Source organism: Opisthocomus hoazin, chromosome 5, assembly GCF_030867145.1.
Source record: "Opisthocomus hoazin isolate bOpiHoa1 chromosome 5, bOpiHoa1.hap1, whole genome shotgun sequence".
In the NCBI taxonomy this organism is placed as follows: domain Eukaryota; kingdom Metazoa; phylum Chordata; class Aves; order Opisthocomiformes; family Opisthocomidae; genus Opisthocomus; species Opisthocomus hoazin.
In genome coordinates, this window is record NC_134418.1 from 69631381 (window position 1) to 69646690 (window position 15310).

General features: G+C 35.9%; 1 protein-coding gene across 3 annotated transcripts in view; it reads right to left on the reverse strand.

Annotated features, from left to right (window-relative positions):
* Positions 1–15310, reverse strand: part of FSTL5 (follistatin like 5) — a 318510-nt gene that overhangs the window by 288272 nt on the left and 14928 nt on the right. For all 3 annotated transcript variants that reach the window (XM_075421652.1, XM_075421651.1, XM_075421650.1), the window contains exon 2: positions 2054–2192. In XM_075421652.1, coding sequence (XP_075277767.1) covers positions 2054–2141 — 88 coding nt within the window. In that variant the 5' untranslated portion in view covers positions 2142–2192. The remainder of the gene's footprint in view (positions 1–2053; positions 2193–15310) is intronic.

Here is a 15310-nt window from a genome sequence, read left to right on the forward strand (position 1 = left end):
AAACCTTTTTCTAAAAAATCTTTTGTAAAAGATTTCCTAAAATTATTTTATAAGAAAATTTTTCAAAAATCTCTTCAAAGCTTTTAGTTTCACCAGTAAAATCCCACAACTATTAGGTTGACTATATAAATATTAAAAAATATATAAATTACATTCTATTTATAAGTAATTTTTAATTATGTGTTATAACGAATCACCTAGTCACAGAATGGTTGAGTATAAAAGGGTCCTCTAGAGGTCACCTTGTCCAGCCTGCCTGCTGAAGCATGGGCACCGAGAAGTTGCCCAGGACCACATCTAGATGGCTTTTGAATATGTGCAAGGAGGGAGACTCCACAAGCTCTCTGGGCAACCTGTTCCAGTTCTCAGTCTCCTTTACAGTAAAAAAAACGTATCCTTATGCATAAAGCTTTTCTCTATTTTTAAAGCTTTTTCCTTATACATGTTTTTCATTATGTGTTGAGACTATCATGCATTCAGACTAAATGGCTAGTTGTTATTTCTGCACAAGGAGCTGAATTTGTTCATAATCCCTTTTACAACAACAAAACCTTTATGATATGATTGCCTGTTCTCATCATGAATACAGTTGGTTTTTTTCAAGACAATACCCAAGTACCAACCAGATTGTTTTTCCCCACAGGCTGACATTTGGAGTTACTCTGTTTGTACTACCATCCAAGTCAAATTCCCCTTTATTAGAGTAAGAGTGATTACTCTTTTTTTTTTTAATCTTTGCACTCATACTTGCATACATATTGCTTGATCAAAGCAAATATGACTCTGCTGATATTTGTTATCATCTTCTGTCTGTAATAAGTACTCTACTTCTATTACTTAATCTAAGCACTTCTATATTGTGTTGGATTGAACGAGAAAGTCTTCTTTACCATATTATTTATGTTTTGAATATGTGTCTGTGCCAGAAGTGGTTTCAAAAATTGACTTTAGAAAAGTTCTGCATTCCTGTATTTTTTATACTAACATGTATCCATAATACCAAAAGCTGAACTACACTGAAGCACTGTTTTTCATCTAGACATATTACCTAGAAAAAAACCTGCCATATTTTCTTTGCTTTTCAGAATAATTTTTTATATCATGTTCTCATTATTCCTTTCCATTATATTTTTTCTAGCATTCATTTTCCTTCACTTTAAGCTTGTCTTCTTTTAAAAATACAAAGTCTATTTACAGGATATGCCACTTGCTTTTGTTCTGCACGTATGAGTATTTTTATATATGTTTTTGAAAAATATATAAGGAATGAAAAATGGAGAAAAAGTCTATCTGCTTTTCATGTGTATATATACATGCACGTGGACACAGGCATATGTGTATGTCTGATCCCCTCAATATTAAACTTCGAATGTTTATGACATTTACAGTCCTGTTCCTTGTTTTACAGAACCACCACAGCAGTTCTGCTTCTAGCTACCAGAAGCAGAGCAGGATTTGCCAGCTGTGAACTGTTTTGGGAGTCCTGGATTCATGACAAAGCTGTGGCCGGTGGGCAAAAGTTGAATGGCACATAGGGCTTGAAGCTGGGAAACGGTATCTCAGGCAACATCTGCATTATGCCAGGGTTCAAAATTCTTAAATTCAGCAAGCACTGTGAAGATCTACCTCATGCAGACAAGTTTCTGTTGATCATTTAGCTTCAACACCATGTTTCTTTTACAGGCGGCTCCCCTCGTTGCTGCTCGGTCAGAAATCTAGTGAGTACTGGGACAAGATATTGCCTTAAGCAAATGCTGACAATTGCTTTAAGAGATACTTCTCCTGGCTCTCTCTCTAGGTTTCTGTTGATGCACATAATATCTAGTTTGTGAAACTGGAACAGAGCTTAGCTCACTACCTTTGAAAGATTTCTGGGCTTTTAAATCAAAACAGCTCCTATTTACTTATCAAATCAAGTAATATTTTTGCAGGTGTTGTTACTGAAAAAGTTAATTTCTGAACATTACTCCAATAAACACAAATAAGAAAAGGCCAACATGTAATTTAACCCTCTATCATGGAAGAAAATCCAGAAGTGTTGGAGAATCTATACCTTGTGGCGTAATCTTACTAGGGGCTGATAGGGTCGAAAGTCGTATCCTTCCTTGGCTGGCCACCCCTCTGCTCCCAGAAAAACACATCCAAGAAGTAAAACAGCTGACCACCACATAAACATCTTTACAGGTCTGTTCCTGTCAAAACAAAACGTAGAAGTTCAGTGACAGACTGCAGTATTACATTGGCACAAGTCACATAATAAAAGTTTACAATACTGATATTTCATTTGTGGACTTGAATAAACATTGTAGAAACAGGGTAATCCATCTGGCACAACCACAAAAAAGAAAAAGAAAACAGGTAGTAGTATTTGGAACCACTATATCAATAATGATTGTGGTGAACTGAAGACTTTCTTATCATTATTCAATACCCACATGAGAGGTTCACTGAGGAAACAAAGAGGAAAAGCCTCAGAAAAGACAGGACATAATAAAGAAGAAATGGGGAAACATTCAACACTTTTTCTCAAACAACGGAACAAATATGATGGTCAGTGACATGCTCATTCACTTTTTCTTTTATATACTGTCTCCTCTGATGCACTGCTCACAATCTAAAAGTGTAAAATATCTGGCATATGTCTGTTCATCTCTATCTCACCAGTACTGAAGTCTAAAAAGTAAGCAAAACTGTATTTTCTGCCAAGATTCTGGAGAAATTTTTTTAATTGCCTTATTGAAATTATGTACAGTCTACATATTCTTATAACGCTGACATATGCAATAAAATAATTCCAGTCTATTAAGTAAAATCTCCAAATCTTGTACCAGAATTCACTGCGATCAAGTGCAAAATTCAGGGTAGATTATTTGAAAAAACTTTTCATTGATTGGTTTGAATTTTTGGTTATTTCTGTTTCAGAATCCCACAACTTGTGTTGCAGATGACATGAACAGGCAAAGCACTACCATGGTAAATGCATCAGCATTCTACTACTTGTTAGAAACAAATCCAAAATAACAAATGACATCTTAAAGAACTGTTAGGTCATGGGACTTCAGCACTTATGTAAATACTTTTGTATTAGTACCACTGACATTCAGTGAATGTTATTTCTCTTCAGAAATAGTTTCAAATGCTGCTGTTGGTACACTTTAGTGCATATTTATTACTTCATACTTGTCTAATGCTATTTCATGGTTAGCAAGAATTATATCGTCATCCCAGAGGAGACTTTGCAATAATTCTTAACAGATAATTCATAACATTACAACATAGTGTCTTTTACTGGGAGTACACAAGGTGTTCAATAACTATTCTTATGTGCATAAACAGTGGCACCTTGTTGAAATTTGTGTATAACGCTGAAAATAACAGATTTCAAACAAACTTATGAAACTTTATTATAATGCATGGAAAACTGAAATACTGTTTTCATCCTTTTTTTTTTCTTATGCAAAGCTTAAAATTGCAGACTGCTTACCCATATTTCATATTCATAAATTGAAATGTTATATAAAGATATATGAGGAAGGGGAAGGACAAGACCACTCTTAATAGTTGATGCAACCTTTTGGTTCCTGGAAAGAGAAATTAGCAGAAGGACTCTTACCTAGTCACAATTTTTATATTAAACTAGAGAGTTAAATTAACAATTTCAGACTTTGTATTTTAAAGGTATATTGTAACAGTAAATACCAATATTGTAGAATCATAGGATGGTTTGGGTTGGAAGTGACCTTAAAGCTCATCTAGTTCCAGCCCCTGCCATGGACAGGGACACCTTCCACTAGATCAGGTTGCTCAAAGCCCCATCCAACTAGGCCTTGAACACTTCCAGGGAGGGGGCATCCACAACTGCTCTGGGCAACCTGTACAGTGCCTCACCACCCATTACTATGGTAAAGAATTTCTTTCTTATATCTAATTTAAATCTACTCTCTTTTAGTTTAAAGTAATTACCCCTTGTCCCGTCACAATGGACTCTTGTAAAAAGTCCCTCTCCAGCACTCTTGTAGGCTCCCTTCAGGTACTGGAAGGCTGCTATAAGGTGTCCCCAGAGCCTTCTCTTCTCCAGGCTTAACAACCCTAAATTTCTCAGCCTTTTCTCATTATAGAGTTGTTTTGTCCCTCAGGTCATTTTTGTGGCGCTCCTCTGGACCTGCTCCAAGAGGTCCATGCCTTTCCTGAGCTGAGGGCTCCAGAGCTGAACACAGAACTCCAGGTAGGGTGTCACCAGAGCTGAGTAGAGGGGCAGAATCATCTCCCTCGAACTTCTGGCCACACTTCTCTTGATGCGGCCCAGGATATGGTTGGCCTTCTGGACTGCAAGCGCACACTGCTGGGTCACATCTAGCTTCTCGTCCACCAGCACCCCCAAGTCCTTATCCTCAGGGCTGCTCTCAATCCAGTCTCTGCCCAGCCTGTATTTGTGCTTGGGATTGTCCTGACCCATGTGCAGTACCTTGCACTTGGCCTTGTTGATCTTCATGAGGTTCACACAGGCCCACCTCTTAAACCTGTCCAGATCCCTCTGGATGGCATCTCATCCCTCCAGCGTGTTCTATCCAGTAGACTGCATACCATATGGTATGCATACAATTACGCACAGTTACAGAACTTGTCCACTTCATCTGCATTCTGTCCATAAGTTTGTCATCCTGCATTCATCATAAAAACCTAGTTTGTGCTGATTGCAATGTTCTAGTATATTTTAAACCAGGTTATCAAAAAATTACATTCTTTTCAAATGAACAAAAAAATTTATTTTTCCAGACAAAATTAGACTGGTTTGGTAAGCTAGTCCTACATTATCCAGCTACTGCGATACATTAAAATGTGACCCATTAGAACTAAAATAAGGATATTAGATTCTGATATTATAAAAGGAGATACACAACAATCTGGAAGAATGTACAGAACTGTTTCTATTGTTAAAGGCCTTGACAAACTTCTGTCCTGAAATTTATAAGAAAATACTTGCTGGAGATGATGAAAAAATCATAGAGGATTTGTGCCAGAACTGCTTTTGACTGGACAAAGACATTATAACTTCATAAAGATAAGAATCAGAATTATGGAAGGCCTATAACAATCATATTCACAGATTTTATAGATACATATGGTATGACAGTTTCCTTGTATGGTTCCTAATAGACCTATAAGTGTGAATTTCAGAAGTGCACATTTCTCCCTACTAGAGATATTCAATAGTTATTGATATTCAGCACCTGTGTTGAAACTATCGTGCTTAACAGACAACACATCAAAGTGATCCTCATCACTGAGACATGCAAGCCACTCTGTTTAGTTTATATTATTTATTCCTGTAATATAGGACAGAGATGAACAACTTCTGTGCAGGCTGACTTATACATGACTGTTTACTATAATTTTTCCCTTTCTACCTTGCTTCTAATGCATTACTCTGCTAATGTGGAAATCTCTGATAAGAATAAAGAAATACATGAACAAGTACAAAACTTCGTAAGTGTGCCCTAAGAGCCCAGAGTGTGTACAGGATGTTAAAGTCTTGCCTAAGACTTCATTTTTTATTGGAAATCAGCTGAGCATAAAATGTGAACAAATTGAAGATCACTTATTATCCTGTATCATTTACAGTCATGCTCCTGGCAATACTGTCACACAAACTGTGGTTTTGACTACTATCATTCTTCATATAGCAATAGTCACAGTCCTCGCAGTCATCCGAAGGCAAGGACTGCATAGAATTAATCCCTGTGGAGACGTCAAAGGTATTAAATGAACTCTGGCCTTAACTCTATTCACAGTCTCAGTAATGGGGTCCTGCATAAGTCTGCTACCCTTTTTTGTGGTAAACTTGGTAAAACAGCAGTTGCTGTCTGTTTCATTTTTATTTCAGCTGACTTTTGCCAGCCTGCCTAGCTTTCATACTTTTAACTCAAGTTTGAGATCAATATACAATACTACTTTGATACCACCTATGTTTTGTTCCACCAAAACCAACCTCATTCCACGTCTCCCTGTTAATCAAATTTAGGATTTCTTCTCACTTATCATTGCTTATTCCAACAGTCCCCACTTCAAATACCTTTTTTTGGTACTCCAGCTTTTCTAATATACTTAGTACAGGTATCTCTCCTAGCAGACCTCTTGCAGAATACATTAAGTAGTGAATGATTTGAAAAAAGACAAAAAGCTTTATTACAGAGTAATATTTCACATAAATAACTTAAGGCTTGTTCTTCTATACCTGTTCAATAACTGAATATTAAAGTGATGACAGAAAGTGACACACTAAGTAAGTTTTCTTGGGTTCCCTCCTATTTCCACCAACACAGAACCACTAATCAGATGTTCTGGTGGACCTTTACTACAAGATTATTACAACAAATCTAGCCCACTGACTCATATATGTCATGGAATGGCATTTTCCTTCACTGCATCTGTGTTTGTTCTCAGATTCGCTGTTGTTGGAACAATAAGTCTATTACAAGACAAAAAAAAAAAAAAGAAAAAACAGAATCTTGACTTTTAATCTTGAAGAAAACACCCCTTTATTTGTGCTTATTGAAAAAAAGCCTTTGAAAATAGTTTATTGTTAACTTTCAAAGTCAGAATCAGATTAGTTTAGCAGTTATGCATGCTAAAACTAGCTGTGCACAGTTGAACCTTTGTACCCTTTGTGCACTTGTGGAATATCTCTCCTTACAATGAAAATTAGGTTGGAGAACAGTAATTTCACAGAAGACAGAAAGGGCAGCCACATTCCACCACCCTTCCATCTAAACCGCATATGTTTTAGCCTCACGTGGTGTAAAAGAACAGAGTCCTTATAGTTTTGAAAATTGTTTGACCCTCAAAGGCTTCTCCTTTGTACTTGTCCAAAAGAAGAGAAAATTATTACATGCTCAGTTTCTGATGTCATCGCCTGTTACTGGGATGAACGTTTAAAATGTAAATTAGATAAGTCAGCTTTTTGGACAGATGCCACCTAAAATCCAAAAAGTATGCAGGGTGCCTGCAGTGCTTATTTGCCCTTTGGAAATAAAAAAAATCCATCCAATTCTTTCAAAGTATCATAAATTTTCTATTGAATTTATTGCACAACTTCAGTGGTTATTTATTTCAAAACTACTACCAAAATCATAGTTCTCCTTAAAACAGTTATTATTAAGTCTTTATTCTAAGAAAAATTATGATCTGTCCTTAAAGACTTACATTGTTAAAGAGTTGGAATAAAAATGAGATTTCAAAGCTTCAATACAACTCTAGATTTTGTTGCTGTGTACAGGCAAACAGAAAGAAATAAGGCATCCATTCTATACATTTATGATACCTGAAATAACTTGCTGCTTGTTTCTATTTGGAAGTCCAGCACAAATGCTAAGTTAAGGATTTTTGTACATTTTTTTAATAGTTATAGTATCTCACAATCAGAAATTGTTGTTTTAAAAGATACTTATATCATGCACTCTGGGGCAAAGTGATGTATTTCTGAACTCACATTTGCATTACTAATCTAGATCTTGTTCATTGATTGCTTATAATCTGATAGAATTTGATGTTTCAGTGTCTGGATAACATTTTTCTGTATTTTTAACTTCATGAATTACATATTTGTAGAGTAGTTGCTTATAGGTTTTTCGTTATATGACTAATTTTATTTTCTCTTTTATGTTTCAAGTCACGGTGGACGTACAGAGTTTTAAGTGGTCAAACTTTTTCACAGATCATTAAATTCAAATACATGAATGACTACAGGTCCATAGCAGGCTTTTATTAAGTGCACTGTGTATTACATAAAATAATGTATCTCCAGTTCTTGTTAAAGGTAACTGGGCTTAAGGAATTTCGGGGTGAAACAAAACTTTAATGAAGTTAAAAGTTATAATCAAAACAATGTCTCATAGGAAAATGCTGAAAATCAAGATTTTTAACCATTATTAATACATATTTTAATAAATATTTTGAACTATGAGAGTTCAACATAGAGCTCCTGAGTACAAGCTACTAAGCCTTGGTAATTGTTTGCTATCATTGTTTGGTAAAACGAAAAAAAATAGTTCTACTTTAATCTCCCAGACGGTTTCTATATTTCTGAGAACTTTGGAAGTGAGGTGAGGGGGAGCTGTGCGTCATAATCAAAGGTGAATAAAGCATTAATCTGACTGTGTCTCTCAAGGGACTTGCCACAGACTAAAACTTAGGATATGAATTAAGCAGCTGCACAGCCAGAGAAGACAGGGGAGAGGCCAGCTTTGAAAGAAACATTCCAAGAAATAAGCAAGTATTATTCAATTATATTTTACAGTTTCAGTGAAATTCTATGCTTCTCGGGTTTGTCAAGTCACTGAGGCATCACTCAAAGCAGTGCAGTGAATTTGCTTCCGCTGTGAAAGTCGTGCAATCAGGTTCTCAGGCAGATACATCTCTGACCTTTAGATTTTTTTTCCAGGGATGTGTTTGGTCATGCAATGCACCTAAGTAAATACACATTTCATATCTTACAATACAGTTCACACATACCTGTAAGGATCTCCAGACAAGAGAGTAACTTACATGTTGATTAGCATCATTATGAATAGTCTGCTGTTTTCTAGAGATCTCAACTGAGTATCATTTGACATCTTTTGATCTTCTGAAATTACTTAAGTATTCAGTAAATTCTAAGGCCTTGAAGAAATAAGAACTAGTTCCACCCCACATTTTTCACCACTCAAATGTTTAAAAGTTTTTTGTCCTGTATGTTTATCTTACTTTTCACCTAATTCACCAGGGGGTGTCACTAAGCAGATACTAACCAAACTGTACCTTATTTTTCCAAAAACCTTTCTCCATTTCTTTATTTGCACTAAGCACTGTTGTGATACCATAAATAGAGGCAAATGCTGTTAAATAACTACCAGCCATTTTGTGTAATAACCACTGATGGGCTTGAGCTCATTAAGTTTGTCTGCTTCCTTTTTTAATTTGTATACTTTTTTATTTCCATAACATTACATTATAGAGTGTTAAGAGTGAAGAAAGTGAAGGGCGTTAAGAGTTAACAGAATGTTATGGAATGTGAAAAATGTTGCTTCTTTATATTCATATAACCATGTTTGGAAATCTGATGAGTTTATTTAATTTATTTTGTTTACTCTTTCTTCAAACAGAAGCCAATCTGTACCTCTGGGTTTTCCTGTTTCTTGCTCTGTACCTTCCTTATTGTATTAAGTTTGGGGTTTTTTTTCTTATGAATTTAACCAGAGACTAACACAGTATTCAAGATAGGGATGCACCAAGCACTTAGCAGCAGATTTTCCTCGTCATTCGACATTCCCAATAATTCTCATACTCTAAAATATTTTAATATGCATATGATTTATAAAAAAAATTATAACAGTCTATATTTTATAATGATATATTACATAAATATAAATGTATAAACTACACATTAAATAATTAAATAACTAAATTAAATAATTTATATTATAACTTATAAGTTAATATATAGATTGAAATAAAAAATACTCCAGCACATCTTTTAGTATATAAATGATTTGTCTGCCACTAAACACTGATCTGAAATTCTTAGATAACTGTTAACAATAACTCCCATATCTTACATCCTATGAATGCAAACAGCTAATTTACAGCTACTCATTGCATATAAATAATTCTCTTACTAACAATGAGTTTCATCTGCTGTTTTATCATTAAACTGATCTATACTGTGGGATTTTTCTGCATTGTTCTCTGTCTGCCTTAAAAGCTGAGGAGGGATAAAGTGAAGAATGTGGAAGAAACAATGGTTATTCCTTATTTCTCACTGTACAGTAGGTTCTTCAGCATCAAATTTAGATTTTCCTTTCTGATTCTCAGAAAGCTCTGTCATCTTATATTTTAGCCCAGTTCCAGAGCATTCATGAACCTGATGCACACTGCAGTTTTCTCACTGTTGACTTCTCTCCATTTCAGTTAACTCTGAAATTTTTGATAAATTATTATCCATAAGAAGATTTTTTTACTCTATGACAATTTTGTTCCTTAAAACCCTCGGGTGAGGAACACTGCTGGGAGAGCTGTACCTTCTAAACTGGCAGATGGAATACTTTAGGGTACTTCACTTGTCTCATTTAGGTAAGGGAATTGAGACCAGAAGGTCATTCCTTGGGCAAGCAACCTGTTCTGTCCCAGATAATATGTAGCTTGTGTTACTGTTCTATAAACTTATTTTCATAAAGTTTCCAAAATCATTGTTATATTCAAAACCTCTTTATAACAATAATAACTCACGTATTCAGTTTGCAGCCATTCATAGAGAAACACATGGTTATGATTTATTGTCTTGTGAGGGTATATATATTCTTGAAGCTGACCCTCATCACTGAGATGGGGGAAAAATACTCCGTTCAAAGCAGAATTGCAAAGAAGCAGGATTTAATCACAGTTTTCTACTGAAACTTCTGAAGTACAAGTAGGAAATATTTCATTTCATTAAAGAAAATTCTGCTTGATAAAATTCCACTTGGTATACAGTCTTGATTAAAAATGCAGTCAATGAATACATTTGATACAATGCAATCAAACACAATTTAGGCTGCTCAGCAGAGCAACTGGGGCTAATCGACTAGCCTTGAAACTTTCAGACTGTCTCAGAAGTGGTTTATGCTGCAAGATGCTCAGTTATAGTTATATCACTATTTTACTTATTAAAGGGCAAAATACTGTAAAATTATATATTACCTCTTTACTTAGCTAAGGCTATTGATTTTACAGCATTAAACTCTTTGTGTTTCCAAATCTGGCAGTTGATGCTGAATAATCTTCAACATTTCTATTGCACTCAGACCCTCAAATAGTATTAATAGTGAGGACAGGAATCAAATGCACATCCAAAGTCTGAGACAGAGAGTCTTACAAAAATTGAACACCCAACCTCTTTGAAATTTAGCTATCAATAGTAAATTCAATATACATTCTTCTGTAAGCAAAGATACGTTAGACTGATTCATATCAGGATTTGGACATCATACTTCAATATGTATCTGCACAAGTTACAGATATTTATGGAATCTGTGTGTGATGCACTTTGCCTGCTTTATCTTAAAATGAATGACAATATTACACTCAGTGAGAAATGGATAACTGCTTTGAAAATCATTGGTTCATTTATTCAGCTCCAAAGCCAGCAGCAACAACAAATTTTGGGACAAAACATTGCTTGTCTATTTCTATTTCCATAAAAGGCTATGTAAATGTAGTATACCAATTAATTCAAATACTTTTCAGTGATTATTTCTTTTAAAGCAAAGGAAACTACACAAAAAGTTTGTAGAATTGCTGCAGTTATTCCTGTTGATGAGATAGTCACGCCTGAGTTGGAGACAATTCCTTTCAATTCTTGGGAAAATGCAATCAGAATCTCTATCCCCCTTTTCTCTCCTCTAATGCTTTTCACCCTTGCAAATTCAATATTTTGTGGAAAAAACCTAAATCTCAGTTCTGACTCCTTCCTTGTGAATATCTAACCATGATTAATATATTCTAGAATACCATGGTGAGTGCTTCCTCACAAAGTTTGTTATGCTTTCTAAACCTTCTCAGCAATTCATTGGTAAAGTAAATTTTGTTCTCTGCCTGAGTCTTCCTTTGGAATTGTTGGACTAGGAGAGATGTTGCTATTATGCGAGATTAGCAAATAGATACTAAGCACTATCTTAACTTTCCCCTTGCTATAATCTTCACAAATGGAAAAGACTGAAAAAATATCATATTATACACAACCAGTTCCAAATGGGATAATGTATGTATGCATAAAGTGTATTAAAATTATATATGATTAATGAAATCTGGCTTAGCCAGAGTTTATACAAAAAGTCAAAATTTATACCTAAATATGAGAATGCCCTATTTTAAAATGTGTATATATATATATATATAAAATTAAGAAATTTTTCACTTTCAGTGAAATTATTTCCAAAATTTGTCATCTATTTACACTATTGTTCTACGTTATTAGATGGTGACTAACCAAGATATTTGCCTTCAAGAACAGAGACATAATTCATTTGAAAATACAACCATTCCGCCCCAATATACTGATTTAATCAACTTTAAAAGTATAATAAATGAAATCTTAAATGCTGGCTAGATCATTGTGTTCCTCCTACCTTTAAGAGAAAGGACACATCAAATACGAACCTGACAGTATTTAAAAGGTCATTTTCAACATAGCAAGGAGTAGTACTGTACACCCTCAGAAGATGTCAGTCTATTTTTATGAAAAAAATAAGAATAAAATTGTCTATTTTGTGTGGATCAGAAAAAGCGCATAAGTTCTGTCACCACATTCATGTTATTAATAGGTTTATAATACAGCTACAGTAATGAATATAAACCATGCTTCATTGCCTGTGACTTTGAGGACTTCATTGTACATACTGATGGACGTAAATACCTGCCAGGATAGAAAACACTACTACCCTTTCTTTTAGAGCTTTGATCTACCATTATGGTTTCATGGCAGAAAGGCATCTGCAGACAAGGTATTTTTTGTATAAATAGAGATTATTATATCACAGGATCTTTGAACAGGTAGCAGAAGCTTTAGCCAAAAATATGTCTTCTCCCACTCGCCTGCCTCTACTGCAGCACAACCTGGCTCTACTGTCTCACCAAAAATGGGGTTCTTGCAAAGTAATCACAGTATCAGAGTCTCTCTATGACTGCAGCTATAATCCGTATCAAGCAAAGTTTGTCCTCGTTAAAATGCTACGTGGAAAGCAGATCACAGCGTCGTGACGGCAGCTCTCAGCTCCAGCACTTGCTGCCAACCTTCATGCAGAGCACACGTCATGCTGTCACCCTCCAGTTCTCCTCCAGAAGCGACAGCCACACTCTGAACCGGAGTGGTCAGGTCACCTTAACTACGTACAGAAGGCTTGGGGCTGGCAACAGGGAAATGTGGGACTGTGACAGCAGCCAGCAGCTCGTGCATCTGCGTACCAATCTGTTCTGTCTCTCAGCAGCTACTTTAAGTGGCTACAGCCCCTGACTACGCAGGCACGTGCTCCGCATCCTTCACCCGCTGAAAGAGGATGGCACAGTCATTTTGGAACAGCTAGCAATGCTGCTGCCAGCTCATGTGCTGGAACACACAAGCAGAGAAATACTTTTTTTTTTTTTAATATGTCTTGAAAAGCACTTACCATGCCAGACGGATCCTGTCTTCTGCAAACTCCTGTTCATTTCTCCCTCACTCCTTTCCTGATTTAAACTGCAAAACTACTGTACTGCACAAGAGCAAGGTGGAGTGCAGACCCTTGTGCTGCTGGTCCTGTACCACCACACTGAGTCTTCGTGCAGACATCACAAAGGTGTCTTGTGGAGTGGCTCTGAGAGGCAACCCCCAAGACACCTCTGTGGGGACCCACCAGCACAAGGGGAAGGTTCTCCTTGCCTTTTCCCGTTGTGTTCTCTCTGCCTTCATGTTGCTTACACTGTCAGGTGTCAGCGGGTAACAACACAAACCCAAGCAGCAAGCATCTGCTGACATGTCTGCCAAGGGCTTTTCTACATGAGCTTCCTCGGAATTGGGCCTAAAAGCTTACAGGTGTCTCTCATGAGTGTGGCGGGGGCATTTCTGAAAGGCAAAAACACCTGGAAACTGGGTGGAGCAGGGACACTTATTAGGTGAAATCTTTGCTACTACCTTCACACTCTGATGTAATCTTACCATTTCAAGTATATTTATTTGTGCAAAGGATGACACCAGAGGTCTTAGCGTCAGTGACCCACGTTTCAATTAATTATAATGAAATGAGAACTGGCAATTTTAAATCTTTCTTATTGTGTTCTTCATGTGATCTCGCAACTGCAACTTCACAAGTTCTTTACAGAAAGCAGAATGAAATGAGGGTACTGTATTTCATGTATCTCAGAGGAGCTTTTTTTAATAGAACTGAGTTGTGAGTGTTGATCTAATTTTTTTCCTAAGACTTCAGTATCAACCTCAGAAAACTGGTGTATTTACCATCACTGATATACACAACTGCTAGTTTATGGGAGTTATACTGTCAGCAAGGCACTCTCTTTCTTCCCTCATTAACAAAGCTTGTTACAGCTGGTTCTTCAATATCCTAGAGGATTAACGTTTATCATCATAGCAGTATTTGAACCGATAGGAATTCAACTGCTTTACACTGTGAAATCAGAGATATAAAATCAGACAGCTTAGAACTCAGGGAAATATTGTGATACAGTTAACATTTTACAAAATTTGTAAATTAACCCCTAACATACTATTGTGTAACCATGTGTTTTGTGCATGCCAGCAAAAATAAAGACTTTGTTTTTCAAGTTTTTACTTAGTCTTGTTAAATAAAATACTGCAAACATTCATTAAATGTAAGAAGAAACAACAGCTGTTGACACTTCCATAGTCAATTACTAAGCTTATTTTTGTGCAAATATGTCATCCTAGAAAAGCCACAATGGCCACTCAAGACATACCTTTTTTTTTAAACAGGTGAATTGCTAAATTAAAGACTAAATTAAAGACTAAATTCCTCTATATTTGCTATGATATGCTAATCTACCACCCCTACTTCTCCCTTTTGTTATTCAAGGAAATTTTGGGTTTTGGTAAAGCATCTTTTACCAACAGAAACACTGAAGCCTTGGTGTTATTGAACTCCTTGAATGAATGGTAAAGCAGGATACGCCTAACATTAATTCAAACCACCTTGATAATTTAGAGAATGTCTTTCTATTAAGTAAGTATTCTGGTTAATATTATGATTTTGTCCCATTACTTTTGTGAAACTTGCTGTATTGAAGTGCTCTGGTCAACAGCGATGGGTCCCATCTTTGTTACCCAGTGAAAGGGATTTTTCAATAACTCAGACGATTTAAAGTCAGCTCTTCTGGAGATTGTGGCTCAAGACCACCATGAAAGTGTCAAAGACTGGAACAGACAGGTTTGAGTTTTTTAACTCTAATGTAATTTGAATTAATAAAAAAAATACAAATTACCATAAAGAAGGAAACCAGGTGCTAAAAAACAAAGATGTAAAGAGAGAAGGTAGGTAGTTTGGGCCAGAGAAGTAGTGTTTCAGCAGACTTTGTAGCATGGGAAGATAGCTAGAGGACATATCAGAGAGAAATGTGATATGGGAAAGTTTATGACATGCAAGGAACCATGAGTTCCTCCTTAAACACGGATGAACAATTAGCAGGAGATGGATGCACCTTTGTGTGATGGAGAGTATAAACAACAGTACAAACACTGATAGGAAATACCAAATCATCAAACTGCAGACAATAAATATGCATGTGGATT